The sequence below is a fragment of the Mytilus californianus genome, unplaced genomic scaffold (genome assembly GCF_021869535.1).
Source record: "Mytilus californianus isolate M0D057914Y unplaced genomic scaffold, xbMytCali1.0.p SCAF_1, whole genome shotgun sequence".
Lineage (NCBI taxonomy): Eukaryota > Metazoa > Mollusca > Bivalvia > Mytilida > Mytilidae > Mytilus > Mytilus californianus.
This window is the reverse complement of record NW_026262581.1, coordinates 50,968,114-50,983,107: the sequence shown is the minus strand read 5'-3', so window position 1 is coordinate 50,983,107 and position 14,994 is coordinate 50,968,114. Positions and strand designations below refer to the sequence as shown.

The 14,994-nt window shown below is 30.3% G+C and overlaps 1 protein-coding gene across 2 annotated transcripts in view; it reads right to left on the bottom strand.

Moving 5' to 3' along the window:
* Positions 1-4,831: 4,831 nt before the first annotated feature.
* LOC127720646 (scm-like with four MBT domains protein 1) overlaps positions 4,832-14,994 on the bottom strand; it is a 29,270-nt gene continuing 19,107 nt past the window's right edge. For both annotated transcript variants that reach the window (XM_052227361.1, XM_052227371.1), the window contains exons 15-16: positions 13,205-13,372; positions 4,832-9,841 (exon numbers count right to left, since the gene is read on the bottom strand). In XM_052227361.1, the coding sequence (XP_052083321.1) occupies positions 9,701-9,841; positions 13,205-13,372 (309 nt within the window). In that variant the 3' untranslated portion in view covers positions 4,832-9,700. The remainder of the gene's footprint in view (positions 9,842-13,204; positions 13,373-14,994) is intronic.

Sequence of the window (14,994 nt, the reverse complement as noted above, 5' to 3'; positions counted from 1 at the left end):
TTATTTTAACCTTTTGTGGTGTCATCCTGGTTTTCCCACATTTAAATGCAGGTTTATAAAAACATAGGGTGTTTTGTTGTTTTAACAATTATAGTTTATTTCTGAATTATAGTCATATTTTTACCTTTATTTTACCTGTAAAATTTTATAAAAGATACTTAATTTTACTATAAAATATAGGAAATCAAGGAAAATGTGCAAAGATATTTTATAGATTTACCAGAAAATTGTATTGAATTTGACAAATATTAAAAAAAAATACAAAAAAATGTTTATTAGTTTGACAAATAAACGAACATTTAAATTTTTTTTAATAAATAGTACATTCCGAAAAAAAATATGTAAAAAGTAAATTAATGAAACTTGAGAATAAATAAGTGTCATTTAAAATTCTTTTTTTTTATTCACCTATCTATTTCATTTTATTTAAATAAATACTTTGTTCTGAAATTTACATCCCAGCTGTTCATAATTTCACACACAGAAGTAGCACCATACTGCATTTATAAAGAATCTTGCCCATGCATTGCATAGAGTGCCATAACTGAACTTGCTAAATCAGCAATAGAAAATGACAAAAAAAGGAAATGTGGACACTGTAAATTAACTGGACATTGTAAATAAAAAAAATGGGAAAGTTACATGCCCAGCATTGCATTAACAATAAATTATGAGGATTATTTAATATATATATTTCAAATCCTTTACTTCATTATTTATTAAAGAGATATGTTGACAGGATATCATTTCTTTGTGTTAATTGTTTAACCTAGATATATAGATTATTAACATACATAAACTGACATGGAATACAGGCCAGTGTTTCATTTCAATAGGACAGAAGTAAAAACAAACACAGTTGTTGTATTCTGTTTTTTTTTTTAATTTTCACCAAATAACAGAAACAAGGGCAAAATTGTCATTTTTCGCTATTGAGATAGAACATTACAAAAGGTCATTTCTTATAAACTACAGCCCATATCACTCTGAAACAGGAATAAACTGACTTGGAATACAGGCCAGTGTTTCATTTCAATAGGACAGAAGTAAAAACAAACACAGTTATTGTATTCTGTTTTTTTTTAAAATTTTCACCAAATAACAGAAACAAGGGCAAAATTGTCATTTTTCGATATTGACATAGAACATTACAAAAGGTCATTTCTTATAAACTACAGCCCATATCACTCTGAAACTGGAATAAACTGACTTGGAATACAGGCCAGTGTTTCATTTCAATAGGACAGAAGTAAAAACAAAAACAGTTGATTTATTCTGTTTTTATGCCCTCGCCGTAGCGGTGGAGGCATTAAGTTTTACCCTTGTCAGTCTGTACGTACGTACGTACGTACGTCCGTCCGTACGTTCCAAAATTGGATTCCGTTCTCTAAATTGAGTTTGCCTCAACCAAATGTTATGAAACTTATACACAATGCTTATTACCACAAAACACAGATCAAGTTTGAATTTTGGTGGCGTCACTTTAACCGTTCTAGAGTTATGCCCCTTTATAAATGGAAAAATGGCAAAATGTTTAGTTTCCGTTCTCTAACTTAAGTTTGCCTCAACCAAATGTTATGAAACTTATACACAATGCTTATTACCACAAAACACAGATCAAGTTTGAATTTTGGTGACATCACTTTAACCGTTCTTTCAACCAAATGTTATAAAACTAATATACAACCGTTCTAGAGTTATGCGTGTTTACAAATAGAAAAATTGCTGAATTTTTAGTTTCTGTTCTCTACTTAAGGTAGCCTCAACCAAATGTTATGAGACTTACACACAATGCTTATTACCACAAAACTCAGATCAAGTTCAATTTTGGGTAGCGTCACTTTTACCGTTCTTCAGTTATGTCCCTTTATAACTATATGATATGCAAGCGGGGGCATCATCTGTGTCCACATGTGGACTCTATCCACATTTATTTTTTTGAAATTTTCAACAAATAACAGAAACAAGGGCAAAATTGTCATTTTTGGCTATTGAGATAGAACATTACAAAAGGTATACTTATAAACTACAGCCCAAATCACTCTGAAACTTTGCAGTAATGTTTCTCTTAAACATAGGTACGTTTGCATAAAAAAATCTCATTTTGCACCATGGACCTCATTTGGACCCAAAATTTCATGGCTGGTCACATATAGTGCCCCATATTACTTATTTTTACCATAGTGCTTTATTTATTTCCTTATGCAATGCATGTATAAATTTGATTCATTAATAATATAAATTATGTTTGCAATAAAAGAAGATTTTATCATATATTGGTGAATATACATCATAATCATTTAGAAACTGATGAATTATCAAGACACTTTTATAAATGAATGCCATCGTTTATTATTAGTTGTATGTCAAATGAATCAATTGAATTGATATTAAATTATTGAGAAAAAAATGTGTGATTTATTTATCATTTATCTATAGAAATAAAAATGGAACTACAAAATGAAAAATATAAATAGATAATTGGTATAATTAAATGTGGGCAATCCAGGAGTAAACCTTATTTTGTAGTGCATTTCTTTAGAACAATAAATACTAATTAAAAAATACTCACCGGCGCTTTCTCAATAATATTTTTTCAGTGTGGTGTGCCACTTTTGGCACAAATTATATCAGAATTATAGAAAACGTCATCAGCTTTAACACAAAATTTTAACAATTTTATTTCAAAGGGTCTTGAATTCAGTTTGAGATCTTCATGCATACTGATTTTTTTTTACCTTTTTCATGGCCAAAATTTGTTGAGTGTAACGTAATCCCTCTACTTGCTATTTGAGGCATAAAACACAAGAAAAATATTGGGAAGGTGTATGAAAAAAAGTTGCTAAAAATACACTATCCACATTTTCTGACTATATTAATAGACAACGAAAAACAAAGAAAAATTAAAGGATGAAAACCATGTTCCAGAAAAAGCTAAAAATATTTAACAAGAGTCCACACGCTGAAATTTATCTGGAAAGTCTGTTTTTTATCAAGGATTTGTATACAAATCCTTGGTTATATGAAGGTTTTACTACAATTAAGTTTCAGTCATACACTTAAAATAATCAAAAATCCATGACAAATTAGGTCAACGTCAGATGAACCATGTCAGACAGACATGTTCACCTTTCAATCATTCCATACACCAAATATAGTGGCCCTATTGCTTATGGTACCCGAGAGACAGACCAAACAACAACAAGAGGCTGTCAGATTGACAACAAACCGAATTTTCCTTCATGAAAATGATATTTGCAAATCTGGACCTCCAAACAGGATCAAGTTAAAAAAAAATGAATGTTTGTAGGGTTCAGAAATGGACAGGCCAAAATAAATCTAAGTATCACTTTTGGCTACTTAAAAAGGTCTAAAACTCAACAACGATAAAAGCTAAAATGGTGAAAAATCAAACTTGACCTTCATTTAGTCACAGAAAGCAACATATCTTAATTTGAAAACATTTCCTCAAATCGTTTTCAAGTTATTGCACGGACACTGTTTGGCAGCCGCTCGCACGACCGCCCGCCCACCGTACATCACCAAATAAATAACCGATCTTTTCTTTTGGAAATCCGGTTAAAGACTTAACATTGACCTATAAACAATGAGATGGAAGTCAAGGTCATATGAACCCTACTAGAAAAACATATACACCTTCCAGTCATTCCATACACCAAAGATAATTTACCTATTGCTTATAGTATCTGATAATCTGACAAAACCACAAAAACTTAACACCAAGGTCATAAGAAACCTGTCAGACTGACATGTACGCCTTACAACCATTCCATACACCAAATATAATTGACCTATTGCTTACAGTATCTAAGATATGGACTTGCTCACGGATACTTAATCTTGATCACTGATCCATGAAATGTGGTCAAGGTCAGGTGAATCCTGTCTGACGTGCATGTAGGCCTTGCAATAAATCCATGTACTAAATATAGTTATCCTATTACTCATAAGTAAGAAATTCACATGACCAAATCAAATATATTTTTTTTCAAGCAGTTGCTGAACCATGAAAATGAGGTCAAGGACAATGGACATATAACAGACGGAAACTTTGTAATATAAGGTATCTGTATAAACAAGGTATGAAGCATCCATGTCTTCTACACACTAAAATATAAAGATTTATACAAAAAGTTTTCGCTGCTGTCACCATTTTGTAATCCCTATGTCTAACATTCTGCAACTTTCGTCACAGGTAAGACAAAAAAATCAATTGATGTCTCGTCTACAGCTGTTTAGAACGCAACCCTAAGCATTTATCTTATTCCTTTTCAACTCTGATGTTTACTGTAACCATTAACTTTTTATTACTGGATTTACCTAACACAATCAGTCCTTGAACAAACTGTTCAGTTTAGTCTACTGTTGCTTGGTATGCAGGGTTTAAGTAACAAACATAGGTTAATCACTGTCTTTATGTTCAAAAAGGATATTTGCTTCCAATTTCTTTTGAACGGTACATACTAGAATAAAATTCCACAGAGGATAAAATTGAATGGAGATACACATACTTTCAACTGGAATAACTAAATAATTTCTAATGTTTGTAACAGTGACCTTTAAGTTTGACTCCAAAATCATGAGGCTTCTTCCCCTTCCCTACATCTTCCTTCTGTATATGTTCTGTGTTAATGAAGCATGGTCAACTCAAGGTTTCATCCAGAAATAATTTGTTTCAAACATACAGATGGACAGACGGACAAGGTGACGCCTATATGTTCCCAAATAATTTTTAGGCAGCATATCACTATTGACAAGGCTTGCTTATACACATTTAGCTAGAATAAAGCAAAATAAAAAAGAAAGAAAATGGTTATTTCATGGATTTATTCATGATTTAATCTTATGCTGATCATCTGAAAGACATTTGTATGGAAATATCGATTAATTACAGATATTATATGATAGCATTTAGATTCGAAGTCAGGGGACAAAATCATGTGAAAAATATAATTGTTAAGTTATTACATCTTGATAACTTAATTCATCTAATTAATTACCTACTCAAATCTCATTTTAACACATTTATACTTCAGGAATATACTTTGGAAGGGAATTCACACTGGCTGCTGCCTAGTACTTTTTTGCATACATAATTCCTAGCACTTTTGAAAACTACATTTCATGTACTTATATACATATTCACAAAGTAATATACAAAATTATCACATTCTAATGAAACATGTTTTAAGTAAATGCATTCAATATTATAAAAATACCCACATTCATCATGATTCATGTACTTATTTACACACAAAATAGGCTAGACTCAAGTGACATGGCTGCATGGAAATCTAGATCAATAGAGATTTATTTAGAATGCAGATTTAAATAAAGGTAATTAGAAAATTTATAAAAATGTGATTGTGGCAAAATTTTGTACAAAACATACCATCTTCAGAATTTGACTGAATAAACAAAGCAGCAGGAATATATTATGACAAGAATAAATAATAAATATGGAAGCATTCATTAAAAATTTTAGAAGTCTGAGAACTTTAGGTCAATTTAATACACAAAATCAGTTCTGTCTGTTGAAAAGTTTTCTAAAAGACAATTAGACCAGAATCAACAAAAAATCCACATTAACAGATCCACATCAATGTGTTGGCATTTTTCAGGGATAACATATACAGGTTGAAATATATAGGAGTATAAAAATAATGTGGTAAGATTACCAACGAAACAACTTTCCACAACAGACCAAATGACATATAAATATGCTCTGATACAGACACTTAATTAGAATAAATAAAGTATTTGTATGCACAACATTCTTTGCAGTATCAATTGTCCCTGGCGAAATCTATTCACATTAGTCTCCCCCCCTTTACAAACATTCTCTACACTATACCCAGCTATCCATTGGATGCAAATCAGACAAAAATGAACTAAAAGGAAAGATGACAATAAGAGTGCAACAAACTGCTCATTATTTTCAAAAATTAAACTTCAAAAATCAAAATTAAATTTCATTTTTTAAATTTTTGTAGACAATTTGTCTATTAACTTCATACCAAGGCATGTGCAAATATAATCTATATAAGGCCACGCCAAATTGATACCTCGTTCGTCGGATCCCCCCGTGTTGTGAAAGGTCGACGAGAAAAAAGTACTTTTTTTTAAAACCTGTGTCCAGTACGGAGCCGCACGCGTCCGTCTCTAAATTTATGTAACAAAAATTTTAATCAGTTGTGCTTTTGAAAGTAACACCTTACAGACAACAAAAACGATCTAGATCTAACATTTACAACGTTTTATGGCCAAATATTCAAAACTTTTAAGACATGAGTTGAATATTTGTAGTAACAGTTGCAGGAAAAATCCTTATTCCAAACACAGCAGTGGAATGTGATTTGGACAATTCTTTTATCAATTTGTTTGAAGTGCTCCGTTCAAGACCACAATGCTCCACCGCCACCGAATTGAAAGACCATCAAATCATGACAATACAACATGCATAAGAATAAAAGAGAATCCTGGAGATGATGGTACATGCACTGAAATGGCACCACAATGAAACTATTATATTTTTTACTCTTTTTTTTTTTAATCTTTTACAATAAAAGGTTTTTTTCCCTGAATCTTTTATTTACATTTGCTAGTATCATTTAATGAATACAAAGTTATAAAGCATGGAATTTGACAAGGACGTTTTTGTGGTAATTGAATATAACACATCAATCCAACTTTACAATTTACAAAATCTTCTAAAAATAAGGATTTGTATGATTTTCAAGGCCTTCAACACAGAGCAATATCCCCATATACATAAATATTTGATTGCTAGTAAATTCTTCAGCAAAGCAATGACTAAGTGGACTGTATTTAAATGTTCCTTTTGTTTAATTAGTATATAGCATCTGGTGTGATGCATTTGAATACTAAGTAGTATAAATTGGTGTGGTTTTTGAAGGACATCCCTTTTTAAATTTTCAGCCTGTTGTATACACAAATATGTAGTTCACTGGTTGTCGTTGGTTAATGTCTGTCATATTTGTTTATCATAAACTGTTATAAATTAGGCCGTTAGTTTTCTCAGTTTCATATTTTTCATGTCAGGGCCTTTTATAGCCAGTACGGTATGGGTTTTCTCATTGCTGAAGGCTGTACGTTGCCTATAATTGCATACATCCACTTCATTTGAACCTTGTTGGATAGTTGTCTCATTGGCTATCATACCACATTTCCTTATTTTTATAATACATCAATTATAACTTCCATCAAACATTGACGTCTGCCTGTCCAAAGCTGTTGCACTTTTTCATGTTCAGACAGGTTCTTTGTTTGAGCAGACTGCCCGAGGTTGTAGGTTTTGCTACTAGTTAACCCCATTTGTACTGGAAATGTTGTGAAAAGAATTCAACAGGGTGTCACAGAACAAATTGATAAGCAAAGTAGGGTAATATAAGAACTAGGATATGAGATATATAAAAACATGAAGCACCAAAACAGTGTAAATTTCTGATCGCTCGCTTGCATAAAATACTTTTCATCGACTTTATTTTTTTAGAATATCAAAAATAATAGTGCTCACTAGTAAAAAATTCTTTCGCCTGCCAAAATTCAAACTTTGAAAAAAAAAAAAAAATAAAAAAAATTTAGCTCGCTTGTTACCCTTTTTCATGGAAAAAATCCAAAGAACTAAAAAATTAATTTGGTGTGGCCTAAAGTTCAATATGATAAATGCATCCAATAGTTCTACACCTGCAGAAAATCAATTCAAATTAAGTGCAGCAGGTATCAACATTTTACCAACAACTAGTTCAAATTGTGTATACAAAATAAAATCTCCATTTATACATAGTAGATTACTGTAAAAAGAATAAACAATATTACAGTCATCCAAACAGTAACTATAAAATAACATGCAGTCCATGCAAATCAGCAATGGAAATTTATCACAGAGTTCTAAAAAAAACAGCTTTATACTTTTGCTACTGTCCAGTAAACATTTTAATTTGATTAAGGTAGCTAATCCACACACTATCTTTACTCCACATACCAACGCTAGGTGATATACATATGGCTATTAAGCCCTGAATTAACTCTGCACGTAGGATGTATATATAAACAAATAGAACAATGGTTGCTTATAATTAATATATTTAGTTTTGTTGTATTGTAATTGAATTAAAACATAGTTTTTATAAACATGCTTAAATTTATGATATATTTTATGCTTCCCACCATGTCGAAAGATTTTGCTATTTTTTGACATGCACTAAGAATTTCAACATAATATTGTGTACAGCCTGGATCTACAGGTAAATTGAGCCAGGGTCAAAAGTTAATTTTATTCTTTAAGGATGTTAGCTACTCTTGTTTTCAAATTTTTCTCAGATTTTCATAACCCTCTAGTTTTATCCATGTAGTGCCAATAAAATTTTGACCACTAACCCCTACTTTTCTTTTTATACTTTTATTACATATAGGTTTAAAATGCCATTTTGGAAAATCCTATAAAATCCTAGTTATTTTTTCATAGTTTTTGAAAGATAAAAGGTGCCAAATTTTCATTTGGTTATATCTCAAAAACAAAGACCTGTCATTTTTTTTGTACTGTTTAAGTTCCATTGTTTATACACTATCTGTTTAAACCAGTCTTTTCAAAAGCTTATTATTCTGAAACAGAGGCGCAAACATCCTTAAATCAAGTTAAAACTAACCCTGAGCAGATAAGACAGTCTTTTCTTTCAGAAGATAGTGAATAGTATCAACCTATAATTATATAGTTATAGATCATTTTTCATTTTGTTTTTTAATGGAGATATATATTTTCATCCTCTTTCCATTGAACTTGTTTGAGATAAGATTAGGTGAGAAAATGAATTTAGTTTTAAAAATCAAAAATAACCAATTCATCACTATTTTCTTAGATAACTTCAATTTATGTTTATGGTAACAATGAAAGCATAACTATTTCTCAACACAACTTAGAAAATCCCAGTTTGAGATGAAAAATTATCATACAGAAAGATCAGAAGGAAATTTTAGAAAATAGCAATAAATACAATTATCGCTATTTTACGAATTTTATCTTTGATCTTGCTGACTGATAATTTCCGTTCTCAGTGGAGTCGAGTGATATGAAAATTATCGCTAGATAAGGGAACACGTGCCGTTGTCAAGGAAATTAACAATGTCTTCATAGGTAAAATAGCGATAAACAGATTATCATTGGTCATCTCAACTCGATTGCTTTTCTCGCTTTCGCCGTACCGGCTCAAGCGAGAAAATCAATCTCGTTGAGATAACCAACGATAATCTATAATTATATAAAACACGTCCTAGTAAATATATTTTTTTTTAAATCAAAAATCAAAATATGTGGAAGATATGACATAATTAACAGAACTGGTAGATAAAATACTTTCCCTGTTTGTGGAATAAAGTTAAATTTACCAACAGATTGTGTGAAGTTAAGCAATTTGACCATGATATAGATCAATTACAGAGACTTAATATGCACTTATTACTGGTGATATTGCACAGTTTCAGAGTGTGATTTTCATCTAAAATGACATCATTTCATCATATGAATTTTAAATTTTAGGCTTAAAATTCAATAACTCCTATAACAATATAAAGAACCACAAAATTCCCAATAGCTTCAGTAATATCAAAATCTTCATATGTTTGTCTACATAAAAATTAAATATTAATCACTGCCCAACAATCATTTAGCATATTGCTGAAAGAATGCTAGTTTAATCTGTTCTATATGATGGCACAGTTTAATGGCAGGACCTAATTTGAGTTCTAAGTATTCTTGTACTGTAGGCAGTGTCAAGAGAAGTAAAGCTTGGCCATCAATTTCCTGTAAAAAAGAATAACAAAATATATAAAGGTTTCTTTACAAAATTTTTCATTTACCACAAAAGTTTAATCTAGTATTTGGTGAAAATATTCAACTGCAATTTTAAAATTAAAATTAAGTTAAGAACATTTGAAAGTAAAGTCTCAATATCAAATTGGTACCCATCTTTTCTTACAATGAGGGGTCAACTGGTGTACACTAAAAACAATGGAAAATCGATAGGAGACAACTATATTTGACTCGTTTAGCTGCTGCCCAAAGTCCTATATCCCAAAATATTCACATCAAATATCCTTGATAATAATTTAAAAAATTATACATAATGTGTGCAAATATACCTTATTCAAGGAATAAAAATTTACAAAATCCCATAAAATTCCCTAAGACTAAAATCTAACTACATTTCTGTTTTGATTTTAGGCATATTAGTACCAATAGAAGCAGAATTGTCACAGGTTTATTGCTTTATTTGGTTGTATTTTTGTTGCTGAGCATTTTCACTTTCTCATAAACACAAATACTATTTTCTGTTCAGTATTTGCTATATATATAATTCAACCAAATTAAATTGTAAAAAAATAATATTTAACTACTGAAGACTAAACTATGACCAAATAAACAAATATTCTTTAGACAATTCTGCATTTTTCAACACCTTATTCGTAAAAATCCAACCATAAGTACCTTCAAAATATGTTTTGAAAAATGTGTTTTTATATGAAATATACGGCAAAAAATGTAGGTGAGAATACTTTTCGCCATGTGCTGTACATTAAAATTTGCTTCCACTGTTAATACAATAATATCATCAATGTTTTAAAATGGCAAGAATAAAATATTGAGAACAGAAATTCAACTGATTAAATAAGAAGAGTGTTTTTTAATTCAGTGTATCATAGCTTGGTCTTTTTTCACAAAAAATGTATATGTGCAGATTTTACTATATAGATATAAGAAGATGTGGTATGAGTGCCAATGAGACAACTCTCCATCCAAGTCAAAATTTATAAAAGTAAACCATTATAGGTCAAAGTACGGTCTTCAACACGGAGCCTTGGCTCACACCAAACAGCAAGCTATAAAGGGCCTCAAAAATTACTAGTGTAAAACCATTCAAACAGGAAAACCAAGGGTCTAATCTATATAAAAAATGAGAAACGAGAAACACTTATGAACCGCATCAACAAACAACAATTACTGAACATCTGCCTAGAATATAAAAATGTTATTTAACATAAACAATATTATTTTATCTAGATTGTTTTAAAATTTAATATTGTTAAAAGGTGTAATACCACCATTGATTTTCCCCTATTAGTCTTTGTTAAATTTGCACTTTTCAAAAAATTGTGCAGAATTTATCTTTGTTTCAAATAAAGAAATACTTGGCATGAGTAAAGTTTTATCCTGTCCAGTACTATAGAAAAAATTTCACATAACATTTCATTGCATATAAGAAAATAACCATCACTGGAAGTTAACCAATCAAATTTTCCCCCTTTTTTAACCTGTGTACAAGCTTTAGTAACCATGTAACCTCAAGTTTCCAAAATATTCTATAGAAACCCCAAATAAAAAAATAATGGTGCTTTGAAATACCCAAGATATATGTTTATGACCCAGAAATGTTTTACTGCAATGAAATGTAGGATCAATTACCTACAACTGTCAAATTCAAGGGAATATTTTTTTCTACCTATTTTCGTATGCAACCGGATGTGACGTACTATGATTTGGTGGTATTACACCTAAAGAAGACTTTTTTGTTAAATAAACTGAATGTGACTTTTTCCCTTTGTAATACTGGTTATTTCAAGCATTCCTGTCAAGTTTTGTCATAATCAGTTCAATAGTTTGAGAAAAATCTAGTATAATGTAAGACGACATCTACAGTGTTTCGAGCAAAATTTCTTAGAAAAATCCAAACCAAGCAGCATCATGATAGAATATAGTGTGGACCAATAAATGATCAAATATTTATCTCATCTACCTACAAACAGTTGAATATGATACAAAAGATGACTTTAGGATGATAAATACTACTAATGGACCTCTTTGTCTTCCTTATAAGGTCTCTTTTGGTCCATTTATACCTCTCATTTCCTCAAAATTTCTACTTTTTAGGCCAATAAATAAAATTTTTGGGGTAACTTTCACTCATTTATGATAGAAATGTTATAATAAATGATTAATTGAAGTATTCAAGCTGAATGAACTATCCGTATAAAAGTTTACTGTCTCCAAGGAGGTTTCAATAAGTCCTTACGTAAAATTTAAATTTACGCCGCGTTCCAGAGAGTGACATAAAAATCTTCTCTTTTGGTGAATAATTTGTTGTTACTGCTTTAAAAATAATTTTATTTACTTAAAACTATATAGTTTTTAAAGTATTTCTTAGGAAAAATTTTCTGGTATAGCAGAATATAAGAAATAAGGAGAAAAAGCTCCCCAAAACTCTAAGTATGGCTTGTTCTGTCAACTAATATTCAGAGTAAAGTCCTATTTCAAGGAAATTTTCTCATAAAATGTGTTTTGGAGACTCAATCCACTCAGAATATTTCATTATTTGTAATATTTCACTTAAATAGCAAGAAATTTTAACACATGCGAGTACTCACAAGGTCAAAGGTGCATGTACAGCTTCCCATTTTAGGTGTAATACCACCATTGATTTTCCCCTATTAGTCTTTGTTAAATTTGCACTTTTCAAAAAATTGTGCAGAATTTATCTTTGTTTCAAATAAAGAAATACTTGGCATGAGTAAAGTTTTATCCTGTCCAGTACTATAGAAAAAATTTCACATAACATTTCATTGCATATAAGAAAATAACCATCACTGGAAGTTAACCAATCAAATTTTCCCCCTTTTTTAACCTGTGTACAAGCTTTAGTAACCATGTAACCTCAAGTTTCCAAAATATTCTATAGAAACCCCAAATAAAAAAATAATGGTGCTTTGAAATACCCAAGATATATGTTTATGACCCAGAAATGTTTTACTGCAATGAAATGTAGGATCAATTACCTACAACTGTCAAATTCAAGGGAATATTTTTTTTCGACCTATTTTCGTATGCAACCGGATGTGACGTACTATGATTTGGTGGTATTACACCAAAATATCATCTAACAGGCAAAATAGAATGTAAAGCACAAAAATAAGATCTGTAAACTCTACAATACAAGCAAAACATCATTGTTAATAAAACTGAGAAAAGAATGTTTTGTCAAATTATCTAACTATTGGTGAGTAAGTGACAACCAACTATCAGTGACCAAAGCTGCCTACAGTCTAAAATTTCTTCACTTTACCTTATGAATTTACACTTTTGAAGATTGGTTGATAAACTAAAAATAAATACCTGTTCTCTGAATAACCTTGCCACTGGAGCACATTCTGTTCCCTTTATAAAGCCAACAACTTCCTGAACTGACCAATGCAATGGATTACTGCTTAGTTTCATAGCATTCTTTACAGGTGAATTATGGGGAGATGTCTGTTTTTCTTCTTTTACATGGTGCTTTTTATGCTAAAATCAAATTGTTTTAAGTAAAAATATATAATATATAAAATAAAAATAAACAAGAGGCTGTCAGAGTGACAGCAAAACCGGATTTTCCTGCAGAGGTCGAACCCTGAACAGTTGAGCAAGTATGGACACAACATTTAAGCTTAAAACAGCTCAGGATTTAGATTGTGATTGAATATTTAAAATAGATTATTATCTAATTAATAATGAAAATGATATTTGCAAATCTGAACCCCCAAACGGGATCAAGTAAAAATTAAACATTAAAACACACAACAACAATAAAATACCACATAACAACTGTGACATCTACCTTCATAACACACATGACTTAAAAAAAAAAGTTATAAAGAAATTTTTGACAACTAATGACTAAAATTAATTAAATTGACTAAAATTAATTGAATATAGACAATCATTAATAGACTAAAAGCCATATACTTCAAATGGAAATAACTCAAACTTATTTCCATGAACCAGTGATGTAAATAGCAAAAATAGTTCTCTAAAATCAGATATGATTTAACCATTCATAAATAGTTCTCTAAAATTAGATATGATGTTATATCTTTTTTCAAATTATAATAAAAAATCTAAATACCACTTAGATTCAGCATATCAAAGAACACAAAAAATTCGTTTTTTTTTTAAAGTTATATTTTGGACCCTTTGGACCTAAATGTGGACCAATTTGAAGACAGGCCTTAAAATTAAAAAAAAATCTAACAAGAGACCAAATGACAAAGAAATTAATCATTAATTTCTGTTCAAAGGGAAATAACTCAAATTCATATAATAAAAATAAATTTTGCTACTGAAAGGTCTAAAACTCAACAATGAGAACAGCTAAAATCATGAAAATTGAACTTGACCTTCATTTAGTCACAGGAAACAACATATCTAAATTTGAAAAGATTTAGTCAAAGAGTTTTCACGTTAATGAACAGACACTGTTTGGCAGCCACCCGCCCACCCGCCGTAACATCCCCTAACCTATAACCGATTTTTCTTTCGAAAATCCGGTTAAAAATAACTACTATGAAATAGAAAAGTTTTCTAACCTTATTAAAAGTTAATACTGTACCTATCTGGCCAACTGAAAAACTCCCTATAATTTTACAAATCAAAATAAAAAGGAATTTCACAACTGACTGGAAATTCAAGAGAGATTTATAATATTCTTTTAATGTCAAAAATATACAAGATTTACCTATTTCCAACCTTAAAAATCCAACAGTTTTCTTGACTTCTTTCAATATGCTTGTAGATAATGAGCTGATTGTTTGGTTTAAAAGTCTATATCAGGCAGTTACAGATTAAGTTTGAAATTCGTTTCAGATGACCTTTTCACAGAATTATGACTGTTGGACATTGAAAATTTCATAAAAGTTGTACTTTTCCTGACTTTTTGTTTATGTTTGTAAATATTGATTGAAGTGAATTTTGTTCTTAAATGTAAAATTACATATGTAACAGACCCAAGCTCTGTTTTGTTTGGCACAGTTCCATTTGTATTGTTTTGACAAATCTAGTTATTTTTTTTTAAAATAGCTTATGTCAAACTTATAATTGATAACTGATCTGACCAATAGTAAGTAAACTAGTTAACATACAAATGCTGA